Consider the following 25129-nt stretch of genomic DNA (forward strand, 5'->3'; position numbering starts at 1 on the left):
CTTCACATCCTTGGGGTCTAAGTGAAATGTCACATCCTCAAGGCAGACTTACCTGTATCCTGAGACGAGGTTGGATGGTTCTAATATGCTTTCACGGCCCTGTCTGTTTTTGGTTTTGAGACAGGGTCTCACTCTGTTGCCCAGGCTGGAGTGCAGCGGTGCAATCTTGGCTCACTGCAGCCTCGACCTCCCGGGCTCGGGCAGTCCTCCCACCCCAGCCTCCCAAGTAGCTGGGACTACACATGCATGCCACCACACCGGGCTACATTTTCCATTTTTGTAGAGAAGGGGCTTTGCCATTGCCCAGGCTGGTTTCCAACTCCTGGGTCATGGCCCTGTTTTAATTTGTGGAAATTATGACACTTGTAGTTATTTAGTTCAGTGCAGCATAGTGCATAGTGGGTAGAAATTCCTACCTGTGTACCTTTGAGCAAATTAGCTACCCTATTAAAGCCTCAGTTTCCTCATCTGTAAAATGGTAGTAATAGTAATACCTACCTCATGGGGTTATTGTGAGAATTAAATGGGTTGAGATATATATATATATATCTACACACACACACACATACATATACATATATATAATATGTATATACACAAACACTATATATGACGGGTTGATATATATATATGTACACAACATATATCCTATATATACACATATACACACACACACACACACACACACACACACACATATATATATATAGCAATCCATTATATATTGTGTATACATATGGGTATCTCTCTCTCGGTCATGTACAGGCGCCTGGCATTTAGTAAGTGCTTGGTACAGGCAGCTGTGACTGTTATTACTATTAGATTGCTTTTTGTCTGGTTTTTGCTATTTTCCTTCTGAATTGGATTGGCAGTTCTGTGACTGCTGGGCCCACATCTCACTTGGCTATTCTGTCCCCAGTGTCAGGCCCAGACCCAGGTACATAGAATATGCTCAGTAAATGTTCGTTAATAAGTGAATGACAAGAGGCTGGACGCAGTGGTTCACGTCTGTAATCCCAGCACTTTGGGAGGCCGAGGAGGGTAGATCAGTTGAGGCCGGGAGTTCAAGACCAGCCTGGCCAACATGGTGAAACCCTGTCTCTAATAAAAATACAAAAATTAGCTGGGCATGGTGGTGCATGCCTGTAGTCCCAGCTACTCAGGAGACTGAGTCAGGAAAGTCGCTTGAACCCTGGAGGCAGAGGTTTGCAATGAGCCGAGACTATGCCACTACACTCCAGCCTGGGCAACAGTGGGACACTCTGTCTCAAAAACAAAACAAAACAAAAGAAAAACTAGTGAATGACAAGAGACTCAGGGGGTTAGTAACTTGCCTGTGGTCACAAAGCCAGGATCAAACCCAGTCTCCTAATTCTCCAACCCATGCTCTTTCAGTAAGCCACACAGTTCTAAAAAATGTCGCCTTGTTACCACAGCAGTGATGGCTGAGCCCCCTTCTTATTTGAACTTGCCACTGTAATTACATGAAGGCAACTTGTTTCTTTAGGTTTTAAAGTAATCACCTTTCCTCACCTTTTTATATCAATACATGTTCATTAGAGAAAAAGAGAGAAATAAAAGAAGGAAATGAAAATTACCCATAATCCCACCACTCAGAGATACCAATTCACACCATTTTTGGTATTTATCCTTCCAGCTGTTTTTTATTTTTCTAAATAAATTTAATTACACCTTTTAAGCTCATTAACCTTTGTTCATACGGTTCATAAATAAAGCAAAAGTGACCAACCCTTCCACTATGTTTGTTGAAAATTATTGTGCTTCTTGCCTAATATTTCTATTCTGTTACAAAAATGGAATTGGAAGACCAATGCTGATAAATACCATCTTAACCAGACAAGCAGGTCTGTGTGGATTTGGGGAAACACTACTATAAGTCTATCTAAAAAGCGTAAGAAGAATCAGATCCTTCACGCACCCAGAAAGACATTGAACGGCCCCCACAAAATCTAAAACGGCTGAGATCCTAGGAGATCATGAACAATTTTTGTAAATAAAACTTTTTGTTCTTTCTACAAAAGTAATAAAAGTTCATTAAAGAAAAAGTAAAAATAATAATAAGCAAACAGAAGAAAATTAAAATGCCTGCAGTGCTGCCACCACAGGTAACTGCTGTTAATCCTTTGGTTTTTGTATGTTTCCAGATCTTTTCTTTTGCATAGCTGTTCACATACACACCTAGAGTCATCATTAAAGTTTTAAAACCTAATGGCATAATATGAAACACACAGTTTTATAATCTGCTCTTTTCCCCACTTAAAAATAAATTGTGGGACCGGGCGCAGTGGCTCATGTCTGTAATCCCAGCACTTTGGGAGGCCGAGGGGGGCGGATGATGAAGTCAGGAGTTTGAGACCATCCTGGCTAATATGGTGAAACCCTGTCTCTACTGAAAAAAAAAAAAAAAAAAAAAAAAATTAGCTGGGAGTGGTGGCGTGCACCTGTGGTCCCAGCTACTTGGGAGGCTGAGGCAGAAGAATCACTTGAACCTGGGAGGCGGAGGTTGCAGTGAGCTGAAATGGCGCCACTGCACTCCAACCTGGGCAACAGAGTGAGACTCCATCTCAAATAAATAAATCAATAAATAATAAATTGTGAGCATCTTCCCATGTCAAAAACATTTTTCTTCAATATCCTTTAAAACAGTGACTTGGTTTTCCATTGTACGGATGAAACATAATTTTTCTTCTTGGTTTTGGACATTTTAGCTAATTGCAAGTTTTAGCTATTACAAACAATGCTGAAATGATCATCTTTATAGCTAATATTTGCAACTCCCCTTATTTATTTCCATGGATAAATTCTTCAGCGAGAAGTCGGCGGGTGGAGACCATCAGGGCTCCGGATGCTGTCACGTTGCCCTCCAGCAAAGTTCAATCAATTCACACCTCCGCCCACTGTGAATGAGACTGCACAGTTCCTTGTACCCTAATCTACCCTGTGCATTACCTCTTTGTTGGATGATGTATTTGTTTAGAAATCTTTGTCAAGGAAACTTGAAATGTTTCCCAGCACATTCTTAGCAACACCCAGACTACTCAAAACTACAGAATCAGCTGCAGCCCTCATGCCGCTGAGGGGATAACTTGCAGGCAACTCGGGGAATGTGTCACCTCCCTGCTGTACCCTACTTTTAACTTATTTTTTAATAGAAAAAAGGTCCCTAAAGGAGTCAGGGGCATGTGTATTGTGAGGGGCATTCCTGCCTGTAGAGATTTCCTCTCTTCTCCATGATGAAGCAGAAATCCTCAAGTGAGAGGGAAGATATGAAGTTATCGCTTGTCTGAGCCCAGTGACTGTATGAGATGATGTTGAAAAGCAGAGAGCTGAGCTACAGCCGATGGACACTGACTGTACTTCCTGGTGTCAGGCAACCCATAGGGTGTCTTTCTGGGTCAGCCAATTGTTCCTTCACAGATTCAGCAAACATTTATGGAATGTTTATTACATATGGCACTGTTGCCGTCCTCGAGTTTTTCAGGGACACAAATTTTGATCATGCCACTCCCCTCTCTACCACCCTTCAGTGGCTCCCTACTATTCTTTGGACAAAGCCCAAACTGTGCCCAAACCATCAAGGCCCTGTGTGATTTTGCCTCTTCCCACGCTTCCAGCCTCATAGGTATCACTTCCTCACTGGCCTCCAGGGTACCACCCTTTCTGAGGGCTTGAGTCCCTCAATCATGCTGTTCTTTCTACCCCAAAGCAGTCAGCAGCTTTCCACCCAGTGAAATCCCACACATCCTTCCAGGCTTATCTTAAATGTCACTTCCTTAGAAAAAGGGTCCCTGACACCCTCTCGACCAAACTAGTTCTCCCCATACTTCTTCTCAACACCTTTGCACATCAGTACGTGTCACATTAGGGTTCAACTCATCCAGGGTCTGTCTCCCCACAAGAGTGTAAGCTCCAGGAGAGCGAGGGCCACACCCTGTTGTTCTGGACTGCATCCCCTGATCCAGCACAGAGTAGGGGATCTTTAGCTACTTGTTGAGTTAATGAATGAAAGACAGGTGTGACATAACGCCCCCATTTTCAAGTCTTTAAGAAGTAAGAAATCACAAACACCAATATGAGCACTCCTATTTCTGTCTGGAGTAGGGTAAGAGTGAAGCTTTCTGTGACCCCCCCGCCCACACTTTTGGGTAACCTTCAGTAAGACTGACCACCAGCCATGTCCAGAAGATAAACCTCAAGGCATACTAGTCTGCACACGGAATCATTATCTCTCGAATATGCTGGGAGTAGCTTTCACAAGAATGTGGGTGCTAAGCTTGGAGAATCCAGCAGTGATGAAGTATTTAAGGGACTAGAGTTTTAGAGTCTTATAAAGAGTATTGATTAAAGGTCAAGACTTAGGCTGGGCGTGATGGCGCATGCCTGGAATCCCAGCATTTTGGGAGGACAAAGCATGTGGATGACTTGAAGCCAGGAGTTCCAGACCAGCCTGGCCAACATGGTGAAACCCCGTCTCCACCAAAAAATACAAAAATTGTCCAGCGTGGTGGTGCACTCCTATAGTCCCAGCTACTGGGGAGGCTGAGGTGGGTGGATGGCTTGAGCCCAGGAGGTGGAGGTTGCCGTGAGCCAAGATTGCGCCACTGCACCACAGCCTGGGTGAGGAAGTGAGACCCTGTCTCACAAAAAAAAAAAAAAAAAAAAAAAAAAAGACTTACAAAAGTTACATGCTACTTTGCAGATTTTTTTCCAGTTAAATAGACAAATAATTGCTGTTCAGTAAAAAACAATAATCTGAAAGGTTTATTATCTGAAACGATAATCCAAAAGGTTTATTATCTTGTAGGTTTATTATCTTGTAGGACTTTAACTTAGCCTTGCAATCACACTCTAATATTCCTTAATTAAATTGCCTATACCTACCTAGTGCCTCAATGATCTCTTTTTAAAAATAAATTCATTCAAGTTGGACAAGTATCCTCAACGATCTTTGACCTCGTTTTAACATTTCATTGATTCCCTATTAATTGATCAAAATTGATTAAAATCTTTGACATGAGTTCATTTTATATTTGCATGAGAGTCATAATTTTGCCTTTTTGAAAATTGTACTTTAACCATCCACATTGGGAATAAAACGGAAAATAAAAGCCTTTGCAGAGGCTATAATGAAATAATTATGGTATATTTCATCGTAATTCCCATGAAATACATTTAAAGCAATCTTTAAAAACCCGTCATCTGAAATGTGCTTGCATTTGTCTAGAAATTAGATAGTGCATATCTTTAGGCACAGCAGTTGTTGCAATATGGCAGCTGCTCTGAAGGGTCCAGATTGAACGCAGCTTAGCTGGTGGATTTGCCTATTGTAAAAGTAAGGACTTTTTCCCAGAGAACAATGGGGTTTTTATGATCATCCACCCCACTGGGCACCCACAGCTGTCCAAGATGAACAGCAGCAGTCTTATTCTTGATATATGATTTATTTTGTAATTTTGATCTGCTGTCTTCAGGACACCAGACCACATCTTCAAAGGATGTAAACTCCCAGCAAAGGAAAACTCTAAATACGTTGCCATAACACAATTCCCCTCAATATGAATGAAACACTGTATGGCGTTCCATTACAATTGACAGGGGTGTCTCTGGACAGCTCATGCAATCAATTAATTATGCCTCAGCATTTCAGTAGCAAAGACCATCAATGTTAATGTTACAAAAAAAAGAATGAAATGCATGTGGAAAGTCTTGGGGCGTTCCTTAACTGGAATGGAGGGAAAACGGAATTATATTGAATGAGAACCTATTTTGTGTTGGATGCACTGAAGTCATTATATCACCTATTTCTCTGAAATTTCAGAGGCAGACTTTCTTATCCCCATTTTACAGATGAGAGAACTGAGGGTCAGGGAGATCAAATGACTTGTCCAAGGTCACTTAAACTCTAATTGGTTCCTCACATCCATTCTTTCACCTTATAACCCACTCTCCAGACACTAGCCAGAATATTTTATTTTATACACATGAATTGGATCCTGTTGGTCTCTTATTTTAAAAACCTCTAATTGCTTAGAACTGCATTCAGAACAAAAGGTCACCTTCCTAGTATGGCTTCAAGGCAGGATCAGCCTCCCAGTTTGCAGCTCTACCCTCATTCATTTCCCTTCAGTCACATTGTTTTCTTACTTTTCTCAGATGCCCTGAGCTTGCTTCTACCTCAGACCTTTCCTTTGCTGTTCCTTCTGCCCAGAACTTTCTTCTGCCAGATCCCCCTCCTCTGGGTCTCAGCTCGAGTCACCCCTTTGCAGAGGCTGCCCCTGACCACCCCACTTTCGGCTGGGCTCAAGCTGTTATGGTCAGGCTGGGCACGCAGGGAGCACTGGACATTGCAATAACAGCAGCCAGCACTCATCTTGCACCCGTGTTCCTGGCACTGCGCTGAGCTCTTTGTGAATAACAGGTGGAAGCAGTTGACAGGCCACTGCAAAGGCATCCAGTAACCATCGCAATGGTTGCTGAGGCCACTCACAAGGTATTCTTAAATAGAGTGTTAATTTGGAACACAAATATTTGTGTAGAAATTTAAGAGGTGAAGGAGGACGTATGTTCACATTTTTGTTCCTTGTGAGTACACAAGCAGTTAGATTCTGGGTACAATGGAAGAAATGTTCTTAAACGATTTCCAAAAAGGACATTTCCCTCAAATGCCTGTCTTCATCCAACAGCTGGGAGAGGGAAAAGGAAAATGAATACACATTTGGAAGGAAGAATGGGAGGAGGATAGGGAAACAAACGTGAAGAATAAGAGACTCACTGCCTTCACGGTGATGATAACCTCAGTGCGGAGACCTTTCCACACCTGGCAGATGCAATGTGCTCATCTAAACCCGAGCAGCCGAGGATAGAGTGGTCTTAGCTGCACTTGGAGAAATGTGGGGAGCAATTCATTCATTCATTTACCAAGATTGTATTGAGCATCATCTGTATTCCAGGGGCTCTGCTGGAGGCATTGTGGTGAACAAAACTGTTTCTGATCTCATGCCATGTACATGTTAGTGGAGAAGACAAATTCGAATCAAATCATCACAGAAATAAATACACGGTTTCCACCTCTTGGAAGTGAGATGGAAAGAAAATACAAGAAGTTATGAGAAATAAAATACAGGAAGTTATAAAAAATACAGGAAGTTATGATAAATAAAATACAGGAAGTTATGAAAAATTATAAGTGCAGTTGGGAAGTAGTGATGGGTAAGGGCTTAGGGAAAGTTTACCTGAGAAAGTGGCCATGGAAGCTTCCATCCGGGGGTGAGGAGGAGTTAGATAAGGAGTTAGTCAGATAAAGTGTTAGTCAGATAAAGAGCATTCAGGCAGAGGAAGAGGAATGTGTGGAGGCCGGAGTGCGTGGGTGAGGGGGCGTGTGTGAGTGTGAGTGTCTATGTGTGTGTTGGGGGCGCATGGAAAGTTGGAGGAACTGAAAAATGACCAGGTTGCCTGGAGAGAGATCAACAAAGGCCCTGGCTCCTCATTTCCATAGTGGCTGCTGTTTATATGTGGTTACTGGGTGGAAAACGGGGTGCATGGAGCAAGTGGAAGCCAGAGAGGCGGTTCAAAGCCAATTATCTGGTCCAGCTGGGAGATGCCTGTGGCTTGGCTGAGGGCGGAGGCTGGATTTTGTTAGTTTTGGGGAGGAGGTGGTGAAGGACTGGATGCAACTTGAGGTGAGGCTTGGAAGAAGAGCAGCAGCTTAACTGCAGAGAAGGGAGGGACACCCTGCTGAATGCGCCAGGGAAAGTAAGAAGAAGAGAGGGGAACTGGCCCGCACACTTTCATTATCCACGGTGGTATAAGAGCCATCGGCAGGCATGGCAGCTCTAGGCAGGAGCAGCTTAGATGAGCTGGGAGAGAAGCAGCTGCTGCAGCCTTGGTTACGCTGCTTCATCGTCCCTGTTCCTAGGATGGAAATCCCCTCTCTAGGCCAGGGTAGACACGCCGCCCGGGTGACTGCACCCACGTGCACTCGCCCACATGCACAGCCTTCTTCTCTGCTTTACCTTCAATTTTCTTTCTCTTTAGTTGACTCAAAAGAGCAAAGCTACAGAAACTCAAGGGTGTCAGGGCTGGGGGGCAGGTCAGGGGGTACACTGATTGCTTTGTTGGCCTCATTTTAGTGCTTTGTGGCACCTGAGACTAGGGCAGATTAATGACCTGCCTAAGGTCATGCAGCAGCAGGTAGCAGAGTGGGGATTCAAACTCACGTCCATCTGACTGAAGCCTGCTATTGCCAATACTCTGCATGGCCTTCCCAAGTCCAAGTCTATTTCCTACTCTCATCTGCCAAATCTTACATCCAAATGTGTGCAAAGCCAGAAAGAGCTGGTTTAAAGACGGCTATAAGGAGGAGCAGCAAACTCAAAGGATTATAGGAGCTGGGCAAGAAATATACATGAGTGAGACAGGCCAGGCATAAGACATTTAGGTGTGGTAGAGGCTGTGGCATGCTCAGGCAGATCTTAAAATATCACTCCTTGGGCCCAGTGAAGCATTCTGCTGCTGAGTCCAGCCCGCTGCTGAGGTCTTAGAGGCCCCACCCAGATTTCCTTTGCAAACTGAACGTTAATAGTCAGGGGGCCTGGGTGTTTCTGCCCAATGCAGGACTCACTGAATGGGCAATCTTTACCCCAAAGCCCCTGTCGAGTTGTCAAGACTGTGTCTGAGCTGCCCCACAGTTTGAGGCTCTCTCTACTCTGTCCAGCTCCTTCTCTCTTTCCTGTCACAGGGGTCAGAGCAGCATCATGGCCCCATCCTGCTTCCTCTTTATCTTTCACAGCCCGCCCCACACCAAACACTTATGCTCCTAAAATTAAAACAGTAGTAACTATGGGATAGTAAAGTAGAGGTCAGGAGACCATTTCCATCCAAGTAACCTAGAATATTCTTCCTTTGGGAAGGTAAATCATACAATGAGGTCACCAGTCCGTACTGGGAGGTGGTGAATAAGGAAGTTCCCCAAACTAGTGGTGGAGATGGTAACTGAGGAAGAAGCCAGAGTAGTAAGTGATGTCTAGACTCCTGCTCTGTACAAAGATGTAGATCTCCAAGGTCAAGAAGGACATTTTTCTTCTACTAAAATCCTTCTTTGAAAATTGCCCACGTTCCGCATTTCAGCTTCCTTCTCACAGATTCCATGTCTTCCTTCCAAGAATTCTTAGTTAGTATTCAGGCGAGGTGATGGAATGCTTCCTACTTCCCCTTTGAGGGCCAGGAGAGGATAGTGAGTTATAGAGAAACCACATTTTAAAAACTGCATGTACTATAAATATCACAGATCTTTTGATACATGGGAAATGTGAATCCCTGAAGTTCATGAAGGATTTCCATGGATGTAGGAGCTTTTATGTTGAGATCAGTGACATATTCTGTCATCTATTTTTATGAGGTAGCTGAGCCCAGACTCAATATCGAGAGTGAGTGCAGAATGGAGAAAGGGCTCTTTGATCATCTTTCAAGTCAATAGTCTCCCTTCAAATGTACTTGGAAGTATTTCATTTCATGTAAATTCAAATACAGCCTAGGAAAGATTAATGCAGAGAGAACGGTATTATCTGTTGGCTTGTGAATGTTTACTTTCCATCATTTTAAAAGGACATTATTTAAAAAAAAAGTTTCCAAGAGCATAAGAAAAATCCCCTCACCACCTCCATTTTTCCCACCCACATTCTCCAAAAAGGGAAGACAGAAGGAGGAAGGACAACCTGAGGAAGAATCAAAGTATCTACAGACACTTCTTCTGGGAGGGATTTCTGGTGTGTAACAACATTCTGTGAAGTCACCTCCAGAAGGATGAGACAGGGTTTTTTTTTTTTAAAGAGATAGGGTCTTGCTATGTTGCCCTGGCTGGAGTACAGTGGCTATTCACAGGCATGATCACGGTGCCCTACAGCCTTAAACTCCTGGTCTTAAGCAATCCTCCTGCCTCAGCCTCACAGGTAGCTGGGACTACAGGCACACATCACCATGCCTAGCTTAAGGAGTTATAGCAAAGGTGATCTGGAAAGGGTCCTCACTTTGCAAACCCCACATAACAATACAGACTTCTCACACACTGTGTGTGTCAGCTAGTATTACTTTCCTATAACTAACCAAATAAGGGGGAGAAGCTGGCTGGGTGCGGTGGCTCACGCCTGTAATCCCAGCACTTTGGGAGGCTGAGGTGAGCAGATCACTTTGAACTCAGGAGTTTGAGACCAGCCTGGGAAACATGGTTAAATCTCATCTCTACAAAAAATATAAAAATTATCTGGGCATGGTGGCACATGCCTGTAATCCCAGCTACTTGGGAGGCTGAGGCTGGAGGATGGCTTGAACATGGGAGGTGGAGACTGCAATAAGCCGGGATTATGCCACTGCTCTCCAGCCTGGAAGACAGAGTGAGACCTTGTCTTGGGTAGGGGGGAGGGGAAAGAAGAAGAAGAAGAAGAAGAAGAAGAAGAAGAAGAAGAAGGAAAAAATCCTCTTTAATCTTTTAGATTCAATGTAGCCCCTCACGAAACCATTCTGTTCGCCCTGAAAGGAGTGTCCGTCGCACTCTAATTACGCAGGAACTGTGTTAGTCTTGTCCACTGTTTAGCCAATGCCTCGGGAATCAGGATGGCTCGCGGGTTCTAAACTCTGTGTCAGGCACTGGGATAAGCAGTCAGCACTGATGACCGCATTTGATATTCAAAAACCTTATGAAGCAGGTATTATAACTAACATCTCATTTAGGAGATGAGTAAGCTAAGGCACAGCGAGGGTGAGAGAGTAGCTTAAGGTAGTTCAGCAATCAAGGGCCAAAGCCAGGATTGGAAGGCAGGCAGTTTTGGGTCTGGAGTGTGCTCTTTTAGCCTACAAACCACTCTGCTTAGCACAGACTCTATCACAAGATGGTGTGGACATCTTAGCAGATACAAGATGGCAAAGTGCCTCCTGGGAGAGGGAGATGAAGCTGAGAAACAGAGACATTTGTATAATGGAGTACAATGTAGCCATTACAAGAATGAGGTAGAGCTTATATCAATGGAAATGGGACAGTCTCCAAAATGTAGTATTAAATTTTTTAAAAAGAGCAAGATGAGCATAGCTCTGCATTGATGCTTTTATAAGTATAGCATCTTTCTGGAAGATTATGTCACTCACTGAGGGTCCCTTCTGGGTAGGAAACAGGGGTCTGGGGAGCTAGAGGTTTGGGATTAGATAAAAACACTGTGAGTCCATGTTCATTTGTATAGTTGGAATTTTAAAAACCATGTGTAAATGCTCTTTTTCAACATAAAAATCTAATTTACAAAGGATTCTGTTCTATTGGAAGAAGAGGACTGCTGTGCTGGTGAATTTAAGCAGCTGCTTGTCGTTACTACGCAAGCCCTTTCTACTCCTAGATTAGATAGGAAGAAATTTTGACTTTGAGTCCATCTTAATCTTGGCCAAAAGCAGTTTGTCACACGCAGGAAGATTTCTCACCTCCCTGAACTTCCGGGATGCCAAACATCATCAACTACTTCTCACTGGCCATCCCTCAAAGGGCCTGGACCGTGTACAGCATGGAGGACGCTGAAAGGTACTTGAGTGGTTTTTGAGAACTAGCTGATTTTGTGAGCATTTACCTCTTCCTTGAGAGTAGGGCCCCAGAGTGGAAGCACACAGAGAGGGCAACGAATGGCTGTTAAATGGGATCTAACTGCAGGTGCATTAAGAGTCACAGAAGTTTAGACTTAAAGTGTTTTAAAGTTTTGTCTGGCCTGGTCCGGGCAAGTTGACAAGGCACTGAGTGGATCTCTAAGCTCCTGGGGGAGGCTCGCTGCCCTTCCTGCTATCCCAGCGCTCCTTGAACTCTCCTTTGGCCAGCTGCAGAATGATCTGGGTCCTGTGCACAAAGATCCAGGCCAGAGAGGAGGGCCTCCCATGATGGGACATGTTCCCCAAGGCCAAAGTTAGGATGTGCAGTATCAGGACACAGTAGCTGCGTATTGCATGTGTGTGATGTTGGGGAAAACATTCAGAATAACCATGTCCCTACTTTCCTTCTAGAAAACCTCCTACAACTCCTGAAATCGTGCTGTGAGGTCTGCAGTTGAGAAGGGAGCACCAGGCAACCAGCCACCTCCTCCCTCATCTAACATTCATTTCTCTCTCCCTTCCTCCCTTCATTTTTGCCAGCTCATTCCTGTCTTCTCTTTGTCCCGTCTGCCTCCTTCCCCTTTGACATAGTTATCCAAGAAAGAACCTGTGTTTTTTGTTTGTTTGTTTGTTTGTTTTGAGACAGAATCTCGCTCTGTCACCCAGGCTGGAATGCAGTGGTGTGATCTCTGCTCACTGCAACCTCTGCCACCCAGGATCAAGCGATTCTCCTGCCTCAGCTTCCCGAGTAGCTGGGACTATGGGCGCATGCCACCACACCTGACAAATTTTTGTATTTTTAGTAGAGACGGGGTTTCGCCATGTTGGCCAGGCTGGTCTCGAACTCCTGACCTCAGGTGATCCACCCACCTTGGCCTCCCAAAGTGCTGGGATTACAGGTGTGAGCCACCACGCCTGGCCGAAGCTGTAATCGTAACTTTTCTTTTCCCCCATGAATTGCAGTGGCTTTCCATATCAATATTTACATTTAAAAGTAAAATTCCTTAAGTTATGAGGAACTGTCACTTAAAATAGCAAAATGGTATATTTCATAACCAGAACTTGCTTTAAGAATTTGCGAGTAGATTGAACTGTCTCTTTAATTTGTCATGCCTAATATGTGAGAGAATTAGTTTATGAGGTTGTAAAACTTGAGACAGCTTTGCTTCAATAATCTGCATCTCATTATCAGAAATATTTTGAATTCTTTTAATGAGGTGATAGCTAAGTGGTTTCTTGCATCATCTCACATAAAGGACAGTTGTTTCTCTTGGAGCTGTTTTTAAAAAAAAACTTAGCAAAGTAGTTAAGTGAGACATGCTGAAGGGAAACTGCTGCCTTTTTTTGTGATTAATATTAATTTGCCAAATAGGCTAGGAAAAGAACTGAGTTTCTGCTTCAGCCCCGTTTTTGAAAAAGGTGAAAATTATTGAATGAAAAACTCCAGAATGTGCATAAAATGATCTGAAAGTTATTTAACTGGAAGTGTGAACTGAAACTCCCTTTTCCCAACTACTCTTATATTTAAAGTCGCATTTAAGGACAGGCGCAGTGGCTCATGTCTGTAATCCCAACACTTTGGGAGGCCGAGGTGTGCGGATCACTTGAGGTCAGGAGTTCAAGACCAGCCTGGCCAACATGGTGAAACCCAGACTCTACTAAAAATACAAACATTAGCTGGGCATGGTGGTGCGCGCCTGTAGTCCTAACTACTGGGGAGGCTGAGACAGGATAATTGCTTGAACTCGGGAGGTGGAGGTTGCAGTGAGCTGAGATTGCTCCACTGCACTCCAGCCTGGGCAACAGAGCAACACTCCATCTCAGTAAATAAATAAATAAATAAAATAAAGTAATGTTTAAGCTTTAAAACAAAACTTAATAGAATAGAATATAACTTTCTAAACAAAAATATAAGGTCTTCCTTTTTGGTTTCAAAACCTGATGCAACTTTCAATTGTTTCCCATGGTGTGACAGCCATTTGGAAACCATCATTACCTACTTCCTTAATATAGGGGGGAGCATTGGAAATAACAAGCTCTAGACCCCTTTATATAGTTAACTCAGAGTCCCACGCAATCAAATAGTTGTAGGAAATGGATGTCAGAAGACAGAAACTCAGATACTCACAATCACCTTCATCTTGATCCTTTAAAGAAATTATTTTAAAAAGTACTATCCATATCCTGGATAACAGCAGAAGTCGCTTGGGAAGGGAAATCTTTCTGTTGAAGTTTGTGCAGGAATGCTCTGAGGTCTGGGTGTAAACTTTCTCTGCAGCTGTCCTTGACTGTGGATCTGGCCAGTGGGTCTCTAAGCTTCTGGGGGAGGCTCACTGCCCTTCCTGCTACCCCAGCCATGGGGAAGGATGGGCTGGTTACATAACGCGTTCTCTCCCACACTCCCATTGGTTCCCTCCCAACCAAATGGATGCAAATAGCCTTTGTGGCCGGTTTATCCATAGAAACCTGGGACAAAGAAGTGAATTAACCTGGTGAACTTGGATATGAGGAGGGATATGAGAGAAAAAGGAAAACTTTAATGAAAAGAGAGTTCCTTATTTTCTTAGCACCTCTAAAAATAATCCTGGAGAATGGCATATGCTGTGAATAAGCACAAACTTTGACTGGGTTCTCCATGATAACATTGAACTCTGACCCAGCCAGCTTTGAATTCTTCGTGATGATTCAGATGAAAAAGCCACACATTAAAGGAACTTCTGCAGCTGTAGGAGGCACTGCCTACTAATGGGGCTTTGAGGAGGAGGTTGTGGCCAGAAAAAAATTCCAAAGCCACCCAGTGGAAATGAAACATTTGCCTCCATGTTACCTGACTACTGTGCTTTTCCAGCAGTTTTGGGTCTTACCCAGACCGACATGCTTTAATATACTTCCCCTGCTCATGGAGACCTTGCTAAGCCGCACTTAAGGCTTCATTGAATTGGCAATTATTTATCAAGCACCTACTGTATGTCTGACAATATACACCGGGGGAACAGGTAACTGGTTTCCTTGATCTAAGCTCAGGATTGAAATGACGCAACAATAAAGGTCTCTCAGGCCTTCACATAATTGATTATCATGGATGTGGCCCAAGATGGGCCCATGTCATACCAGACCGCATTCTCCAACTCAAAGTGCTCCAGAGATCCTAGTGTGTTCATTCACAGCCTTGCCACTGCCTGCCACTGCCAAGTCTATTCCTTGCCAGCTAAGTCCCTGAGTTATTGCTTAAGATGTTAAGGGGCTGACAATTTCACCCATGCTCATGAAAAACCCACCGAAGGAGGAGGCAAGTAACAGAACTTCTCTGGGTTTCAGTTTCTTCACCTGAAAGTGAGACAGCTTCCCAGGGCAATCGCCAAGTTCGCATCCAGCTGCAAATTGTACATTTCCCATGACTTCTTTTCTTACCCTTACCTCTTAGTTCATGAAAGCCATCCGAGGGATTACAGAGAAAATAACATGCAGATGCTTTTCCTCTCTAACTTCCTTGCCTTCCCTCTTTCCTTTTTCTTTTTTCTTTTTTTAAGGAAAAAAGTGAGGAAAGGCATAAACAAAGAAGGAGTTTTGTGCTATTTGATGGGTCATAAGCAATTATGCCAACTCCAATGAGAAGAAAACTTTGTCTAAGCCTGTGTTTCTTTTTCTCTTTTCTTTTCTAGAGACAGGGTCTCACTTTGTCACCCAGGCTGGAGTGCAGTGACGCGATCACAGCTCACTGCAGACTCGAACACCTGGGCTCCAACGATCCTCCTACCTCAGCCTTTCGAGTAGCTAGGACTACAGGCATGAGCCACCAAACCCAGCTAATTTTTAAAATTTTTTGTAGAGATAGTCTCGCTATGTTGCCCAGGCTGGTCTCCAACAGCTGGGCTCAAGCAATCCTCCCACTGCAGCCTCCCAAAGTGCTGGGATTACAGGCGTGAGCTACCACACCCAGCCCCCAGCCTGTGTTTCTAAAGCGTTGTGTCTAGCAACTGCCTGCTTCTTGTCATAGCCATGTGCCACTACAATTTTTTAGGTAAAATAATAAATTGAGTCAATTAAAAAACAACTCTCCCTCAGCAATGTTACCCATGAAATTACAGGTTTGATGAGCTAGTTTTAGTTTGTTTGAATGCACATCAAGATACACCAGTATTGTACAAAAACTGTTCTGTGCACCACACTTGAAATCCTCTGGCATGCCCGCAGTCAGAGCCCCTGCAGGCTGTGATTTTTCCATTTGATTGACCAGGAAGAATTCAAAGCTGGCTCAAGCTGTCTAATGTATCACAGAGAAATGAGTGAAGGTTCAGGCTTGTTCACCAAATTTTCCATTTTTCTATGGCCATTTTTAGAGGTGCTTCAGGAAAGCAAGGAGCCGCTCTTTTGTTTAAGCTTTTCTTCTTTTGTTCTGTTGGTGTGAATTTATTGCAATTCACTAGGTTTGTTCGTTTAGTTGTTAATAATGGACTACACAGAAACCCATCCCAATCCTTATTTGGGATACCCAAAGGGAGCTTAGGGAGAATGTCTTACGTAACTGGCCCTGACTCCCAGTGGCTGGCAATCACCTCACTTTGGGGGACACCAGTGTAAGGAAGGAGGACCTTGAGTTGCTTGTTATTAATTACTGACTCTTGTGCTTCTGTTCCCCTTTCAACTGTGGGGAGACTCTCACTTTTGAACCTGGGCTGGGTGTGGTGGCTCACTCCTGTAATCTCAGTGCTTTAGGAGGCTGAGGCAGGAGGACTGCTTGAGGTCAGGAGTTCGAGACAAGCCTGGGCAATATAGGGAGAGCCCCTCATCTCTACAAAAAAAAAAAAATTAGATGGGCATATGGTAGTGTGCACCTGTAGTCTCAGCTACTTGGAAGGCTGAGGTAGGAGGATTGCCTGAGCCCAGGAGTTTGAGGTTGTAGTGAACTATGATAACGCCACTGCACTCCAGTCTGGGTGACAAAGTGAGACCCTGTCTCTAAAAGAAAATTTCTGAACCCAAAGTGAACATTCCACAAAGCACTTTTCACTTACTGTTAACCAGATGGCAAACACCTCCAAGACACAGGGATGACCCTACTGCTCTTTTGCCCCCCGTCCCTCGCTAACCCCACAAAAGACAGACTGCCTGGGCTGTCCAGAACACGTAGAGCAAACAAAAGCTGGTCTTGATGATAAGGTGAAGCAATTGTTCAAAGGAAAAGAACAATACATTCACTAACTCATAAACTCGTGGAGAAACTCTCTGAGTGGCCAGGTAAGTGGCCTAGAATTGCCTGTGAATAACTTTTTCACGGTCCACACTCATCTCTTAGAGGAGCTTTCTTTTGTTCGTTTGTTTTTGAGATGGTGTTTTCGCTCTTGTTGCCCAGGCTGGAGGGCAATGGCGCTATTTCGGCTCACCACAACCTCCGCCTCCTGGGTTCAAGCGATTCTCCTGCCTCAGTCTCCTGAGTAGTTGCGATTACAGGCGTGCACCACCAAGCCCAGCTAATTTTTGTGTTTTTAGTAGAGACGGGGTTTCTCCATGTTGGTCAGGCTGGTATTGAACTCCTGACCTCAGATGATCCACCTGCCTTGGCCTCCCAAAGTGCTGGGATTACAGGCATGAGCCACTGTGCCTGGCCTCCTAGAGGAGTTTTAAGAGTGCAGAGCCTGGTCGGGCACGGTGGCTCACGCCTGTAATCCCAGCACTTTGGGAAGCTGAGGTGGGCGAATCACTTAAAAACAGGAGTTTGAGACCAGCCTGGGCAACATGGTGAAAAAAAACCCACCTCTGCTAAAAATACAAAAATTAGCCAGGCACAGTGGTGCATGCTTGAAGCCCCAGCTACTTGGGAGGCTGAGGTGGGAGGATCACTTAAGCCAGGAGGCTGAGGTTGCACTGAGCTGAGATTGTGCCACGGTACTCCAGCCTGAGAGGGGGTGGTGCGGGGGAAGTGCAGGATCTCCCACGCTGAGAGCTGGGGATGCTTTCCCAGGAACAGGAGGCCACGCGTATTCTTCTCAGTCTTCTCGGTGTCAACTATGCTTTTCGTAGGTGTGTGTACAAGGCTATTCTTCCCCTGAACAAACACTTTATAGGCATTATGTTTGGAAATGGTTCCTAAAAAACGTATTTCCTTTTTCTGCAACTCAAGTTGGAGTGTTCTAATCTCCCCCTCCACGGCAGCTCTCTTACCAGCCTCCCACCTTCCTCCTTTTAAGCTATTTCCCCTTCAGGCCCCTGTCATTTCCTCCCTTAGTCATCGCAATTCCAAAACAGCCCTGTTTTGATTCTACAGTTGCTTCCCCATTCCATTATCGTGTCGGCCAAGCGCCTGTCTATTCTCAGACCTTTTAAGTTTTGGGGTGATGGTGGCATTCTCCTTAGCTTTTTTTCCCCCTAAGTGTGCTCTATAGGAAATAAAATGTTCAAAGACTACAGGTGATTAAACAGGGGAACCAATAATGAGTATGTGATGGATTTTTTATTAGTCATAATAATTATTTACTACATATGGAGAAAGGGGACCAGGCACTTGGCCTTGGAAGCATTTAGAACAGTGCCTGGCATGCAGCAGGCATTCAATATTTGTTGACGGAATGAAAGGTACATTGTGTTCCTGAATCAAACATAGCACACATAAATAGAAGCTATCTACTCCTTGATTTACTATTTTTTCTGCTCACAACCACTCCCCACCCCACACGGCGACCAGCAGTCTCAAACACCAAAAGTTTTATTTTTTCTAAAGACAGAGTACACGATTCTCCTTCGTGTCCATGGAGAAGAGCAGGGCACTACCCCAGTGGAAAATGAAGCCACTTACACTGAAGTCTCCACGTTTACCAGCTTTTGCTCTTTCCTACCTACAGCCCATTTGTTGCACAGCAGCCTAAGTGATCTAGAAAACATAAATCAGATCATGTCATCTCCTGCTTTAAGTGAGCTGGTGGTTTCCTTTGAAGCAATTAGAATGGCTTCAAAGCTCTTCACGGCCGACCAGGCTCTATGTTATCCTGCTTACACCTCAGATCTCACTTCTGACTACTCTCTCTCTTGGTTTACTCTTCTTTGACCCCATGGGTCTTTATAGAGGCCCTGTACTATGCTGAATGCCTTCCCACTGCAGGGCCTTGGCATCTGCTGTTCCCTCTGCCTGGAATGCTTTTCCCATCTCTTGGGTGTTTAGAGTGGCCTTATCCATCCATCGCCTCCATCAGATCCCCCTGTTTTCTCCTCTTTCTGGTAGTTCTCACCACCTGAAACCATGGGTCTATTTACTCACTGTCATGCTCACTCCATTGGAATGTCAGCTCTGTCTTGATTACCCTGAACCCCCAGAGCCCAATAACTATGTATTGGGTGAATGGCTGAGCCATGGATGGTGAGCTGTGTTTTCGAGTTGGGTGTTGTGTCTGGGCTGTTTTGCCTCGTGGAATAGATGAAGGGAGGAAGTTTCTGGGAAATGCTGGAGGGGGGCTACAGGTCTTTGTGACCTTGATTTCAATAGCAACAGCTTGCATCTAAGGCAACATCTGACCACGGACAAGGAGGAGGACAATTGTCAAGAGAACAGGCTGAGTGGCGGCTTAGGCTGAGGCCAGGTAGGGGTTAGAGAGCTGAGAGTCAGGAATGACCTCCGTTGCCAAACACCTGCTGACTAGAAAGCAGTGCTGTTCCTATCCTCACAGCGGGGCTGCAGCCAGGGCTCCACCTGCACTCCCTGTAAGCTCCCATTCGTTCACACACTACCACAAAGCACGTATTGAGCACCTACTTTGTGCAGGCACTGCCGTAGGCACCAGAGATGCAGCACTGAGTAAGAAAGCCCAGGTCTGTCCCTCATGGAATTTCGTTTCCAGAGAGGAAGACAGATGAACAAACAAAGTGAGATAATTTCAGATCTTAATAAGTGAAGATAAGATAGATGAGAGTGATGGCGGTGGGCCTGTGTAGGGGGGAAGTGATTTGCACAGCGTGGTCCAGAGAGGCCTCTGGGTGAGGTGATACTTGCTAGAGAGAGGAGAATCCAAGGCAGGGAACAGCAGGGGAGAAGGGGAAGGAACTGAGGCAGGAGAGCTGCTGGGAGTGGGATCTAATGGGCCCTCAAGGGCCAGGTCAGCTTTCTGCACACAACCCCATTTGCCCTTCAACAAAGACTGAGTGTGAAATGTCTTGCTCACCACCTCAGAGCTGCTAAAGGTACAAAGAGAACCTAAAACTGCTCTCCACTCACAAACGAAGCCTCACCAGGCTTTCTTGCCCAGAAGCACTGAAGCAAGCCAAGTCCCAGCAAGTGGCAGACACTTCCAAGCCACCACATTTTGTCGTGTTTAAACCAACCTTGAGAATGTGGAAGATTTTTAAAAAATTCTACGTCTTTACCTTGATCTTTCTTGAGTGGGTCCAGAACCATGCCACTCAGAGTTGAGATGGAAGAGAGACAAAAAAGATTTGCTCTTTAATTGAGGCTGAATTTAAAATGTGAAAGATAAACACATTTAAATGTTTTTACAGTATAAATATTGGATCATCCACTCTTCAGTAACATAGTAAAGATGCTTGCTTGAAAAGTGCCTTCAGAAAACTGAATGAGCACATAGCTGTCTTTATAAAAGAAAGTACAGATTGTAGAGAAAATACTGGGGAAAGTAGGTTTAAAATAGAATCAAATATCAGAAATTCTCAGAAAATGATGGAAAATAAGTGCCAATGCTTATTTCATTCAGTAATCCTCTTTCAATTCCTGGACATTTACTCCAGTGAGAAAATAATGTTATTGGGGAAAAAAAGGGCTGTGTATGAAGATGTTAATTTCAGTATTACCTGTAATGGCATGTGTGCATACACACACACACACACACGCGTGCGCGCGCGCGTGGAAGTAAACAGAATTTATAGCAAACAGGACTGAATCACTAAAGTACATTGCAGACTCTATTTTCATAACTAAGGCATCTTGAAACTACCAGAAATCCAAAATAAGAACTTACATATAATAAGCCCACTTATCCTCCTTGTCTTTTAGAACTAAATTTCTGGCTGGGTGCGGTGGCTCACGCCTGTAATCTCAGCACTTTGGGAGGCTGAGACAGGCAGATAACTTGAGGTCAGGAGTTCGAGACCAGCCTGGCCAACATGGTGAAACCCCGTCTCTACTAAAAATACAGAAATTAGCTGAGCATGGTGACACATGCTTGCACTCCCAGCTACTTGGGAGGCTGAGGCAGGAGAATTGCTTGAACCTGGGAGGTGGAGGTTGCAGTGAGCCAAGATCATGCCACTGCACTCCAGCCTGGACGACAAGGTGAAACTCCATCTTTAAAAAACCCACAAAAACTAAATTTCTAGTATTTCTTGAATGGAGTTGACTAGCTGGCTAGAGTCCAATAAACCAATGAATGAGGTGTTAAATTTACCACCTTTGAGGCCAGTGTTTCCTATCACTAATATCATGTGTTTTAAAAAAATTTCGCCTCGTTCTATAAAACAATTTTTAAAAAATAGAATAAATCGGTCTGCATATTATACAAAATCTGCCATGCACAAAGGTGAAAGCAGCTCTACTGGTAACGGAGCTACTGGCCAGCGGGTAGAATTAGGAACAGCTTGGGAGAACAGTCCCTGTTTACCATACGATGCACAAAGGCGAACTTAAGGGTCTGAAAGGCTATCTGCGGCGGCCCTGAATGAAAGGCAGGGTTGTTTTAAAGGCAAATGCCCCAAAGCTAAGACCACTGACATGACACAACCCCTTAAAGCATTGTGCTACCATTTATAAAGCAACTGAGCAACAACGTAGGCATTAAGATTAATGAGATGGATCAATTGCACTAACATGAACTGAACACCAGTACGTATTGGTAGTTGTTAAAGGCAAGAAGCTCAACAGCTCTTTACTTACAGCTCCTATTTGTGTAAAAACCTTAAAACATGTATCTTATAGATATATGGATAGTTTCTGTAGGGACACCCAAGAAATGGTTAACTGAAGATGCCTCTGAACTAGGCGTCGACAACTTGGGTGTTTCTTGGTACTGCGTGGGTGGGTGGGGGTGGCCTACGTAAACTGAGATGACATAGTCTGCTACACAAGGGCCTGTGGACCAAATCTAGACGGATGACCCATGAGTGAAGAATGATTGTACATAGCTTAAGGATTGCATAAACAAACAACCATATGCAACAGAGATTGTATTTGGCCTGCAAGCATAAAATACTATCTGGCTCTTTATGAAGAGTTTGCCAACCCCTGGTCCAAGGGAGAGAATATAATGAGGTAAGAATGGAGCTCTGAGCTTAGTCTGCCTGGGGTTGATTCCTGGCACTGCCACCTACTAGCTGTACGGCCTTGGGCAAGTCAGCGAGGCCTCATTTCCTTGTCTGTGACAGGAGAGTAATACCTCTGCTTCATGAGGATGTTGTGAGGATGTAATAATGAGAAAATGCAAGTAGAGCACTCAGCACGGGGCCTCACATGTAGACAACTGGTAAGGGTTGGCTACTATTTTATATATATGTATATATATATATATATATATATTTTTTTTTTTTTCTTTTTTGAGATGGCGTTTCGCTCTTGTTGCCCAGGCTGGAGTGCAATGGCACAATGTTGGCTCACTGCAACCTCCACCTCCTGGGTTCAAGCAATTCTCCTGCCTCAGCCTCCCGAGTAGCTGGGAATACAGGCATGCACCACTATGCCCAGCTAATTTTTTTGTATTTTTACTAGAGATGGGGTTTCACCATTTTGGCCAGGCTAATCCCCTGACCTCAGGTGATCCACCCGCTTCAGCCTCCGAAAGTGGTGGGATTACAGGCATGAGCCACCGCTCCCGGCCTATCTGTATAATATTAATAGCAGAATTTCATGGGGATGCTGGGAATATCAATTACATGTTCTATGCAAACATGCATGTTATTTACAAATTGCAGTGGGGCTCGGTGGTGTGCACCTGTAGTCTGTACTTGGGAGGCTGAGGCAGAAGAATCACCTGAGTTCAGGAATTTGAGTCCAGCTTGGACAACAGAGTGATACCCCCATTGCTAAAAATATTTTTTTTAAATAACAAAACCCCACCCAATTGTAAAGTGCTATATAAATTATTTAGGCAGAATAAGCAGTACATAAAAAGAAGTCTAAATCATAAAAAAATCTAGGCTATTTAGAAAAAAGGTCAATGTTATGAAAGAGAAAAAGGTAGTAGATTGTTCTAGATTAAGAACCGAGAATTGACAAACAACACCTGGATTAGAAAGACACACACACACACACACACACACACACACACACACACACACAAACAACAACAGCCAGAAAAGCTAAAAAGGATAATTTTGGAAAATGTGAATGTGGACTGAATAGTAGAATGGCATTATTAAATCAACGTGAATTGGACTGAATAGTAGAATGGCATTATTAAATAAATATGAAATGTTCTTGGGTATGATGATATGTAGATATTCTTCTACGTTCTGTAGATGAATGTCCTTGTTCTTTGGAGACACACAGTGAAGTTTAGGGGTGGAGCGTCATTGTATTGGCCACTTATTTTCAAAGAGTTTAACAACAACAATAAAAACAAAGTGTGTTCCAGTGTCTAAATATACACAAATAAATGCACACAAATATGACAAAGTACCAGGAACCAACCATCTAGGTGAAGGATATGCAGGGATTTACTGAATAATCCCCGAGCCCCCCATATTTTTTCCAATGGTTTGAAATTTTTCAAAGTAAGTAGTTGGGGACAAAATTCTAGGGTGCTAAGATATTTACATATAAGCTATACAAGAGAGACTATCATGGGTTACTCAGTCACAAATTCCACTAGTGACTTTTACAATTTTTTTATTTTTTATTTTTTATTTTTTAGAGACAGAGTCTTGCTCTGTCACCCAGGCCGGAGTGCAGTGGTATAATCTCAGCTCACTGCAACCTCTGCCTCCCAGGCTCAAGCGATTCTTGTGCCTCAGCCTCCCGAGTAGCCGGGATCACAGGCATGCGCCACCACGCTCAGCTAATTGTTGTATTTTTGGTAGAGATGGGGTTTTTTCATGTTGATCAGGGCGGTCTCAAACTCCTGGCCTCAAGTGATCCATCTGTCTTGGCCTCCCAAAGCGCTGGGATTACAGGTATGAGCCACTGCACCCAGCCACACTAGTCACTTTTATTATAATGAAAAATAAGCATTGATTTTTATAAGCAAGCTCCCCATTTACTGCTTGTTTCATTTCTTTTTTCCTGTTCTACTTAAAATTTAAAAAGGGCATAGCAAGATGAAAATACAACCTTGAGCTTCACTTTCTTTATGTTTGGGTAAATTTTTTTAATATGGTAGCCATTTTAACTTTTCTTTTTTTTTTTTAAGATGGGGTCTCACTATGTTGCCCAGGCTGGACTCAAACTTCTGGGCTGAATGAATCTTCTCACCTCAGCCTCTCCGGTAGCTGGGAGTACAGGTATGTGCCACTGTGCCTGGCCTCTTTCACCTTTCTAAATAGTGAACCTTTTTTGATTCATGACAGGCGTGAAGTCTGTCTGAAAGCTCCAGCTTTGCTCACATAATGCACAAGTTAACGTGAAAATAACATGTAAGTGCCCACTGTGGGCTCAGCACGGAGGCTGCAGGCAAGGGTCTGGGCTCTGCTGTTGGGAGGTGAGCGCAGAAACCAAATAGGACAGTTAGAGCGGCACTGAGCGTCTTTGGGGTCCAGAGAAAGAAGGAATTAGCGGGGGCTGAGGCAGACTCACATCTTGCTTCAGAAGTTTGCTGGACACAAAATGATGGACGGTGCTGTCAACCAAGTAAGCTGATTTCTACTACAGTCATTTTCACCCATCTTGGATGCAAACTGGTAAGGAGCTTTACAGCACATCTATTTCCCACACTTAAACTTAAGCTAAATTTTCCCTTCTCCAACTCACATGTCACTGGTATTCAACCTTTGCCTTTATTAGAAAGTCACAACTAAAGCTGCTCAACACCCTTAATCATCACAGCTTGTTCCCCGCCAGAGCCCATTCAAACAGCCCCACACCACTCACCTTGGGTGCACAGTCCACGCCGCCTGTTCCCCGCCAGAGCCCATTCAAACAGCCCCACATCACTCACCTTGGGTGCACAGTCCACGCCGCCTGTTCCCTTCATGTCGGTGATGTGGAGCAGCTCCCCTGAGCTCTACTGCTAATATCTCCAGCTTCAGAGGCAGATTGTGCAACGTCACTGCATGCTGCTGGCTGGTTCTCAGAAACTCAATTCTATGGAGCTATCTGACCACACATGGGAAACCATCAAAAAGACTCTCCCAGCAGGCAAACTTTCTGGAAAGCACGATAAGAGTAAAATGAAAGCAGTGAAGGAGGGGAGGACCAGAAATACAAGCCACACTCACGCCTCAATGCCTGACGTCTCACTTTGTCTCTAAGTAGAGACTGTCACTCATCTGCTACGTGAAACCACAAAAGAAGAAGAAGAAGAAAAAAAAACACCACTCTTCTGCTTTATAGGGCGAAGTTCCTACT

The 25129-nt window shown here is 44.1% G+C and overlaps 1 protein-coding gene across 2 annotated transcripts in view; it reads right to left on the reverse strand.

The window, feature by feature from the left end:
- CASS4 (Cas scaffold protein family member 4) overlaps positions 1-24954 on the reverse strand; it is a 47986-nt gene extending 23032 nt beyond the window's left edge. For both annotated transcript variants that reach the window (XM_032143327.1, XM_032143325.2), the window contains exon 1: positions 24720-24954. In XM_032143327.1, the coding sequence (XP_031999218.1) occupies positions 24720-24755 (36 nt within the window). In that variant the 5' untranslated portion in view covers positions 24756-24954. The remainder of the gene's footprint in view (positions 1-24719) is intronic.
- Between the last annotated feature and the right edge of the window lie 175 nt (positions 24955-25129).

This window comes from Hylobates moloch, unplaced genomic scaffold, assembly GCF_009828535.3.
Source record: "Hylobates moloch isolate HMO894 unplaced genomic scaffold, HMol_V3 SCAFFOLD_21, whole genome shotgun sequence".
Lineage (NCBI taxonomy): Eukaryota > Metazoa > Chordata > Mammalia > Primates > Hylobatidae > Hylobates > Hylobates moloch.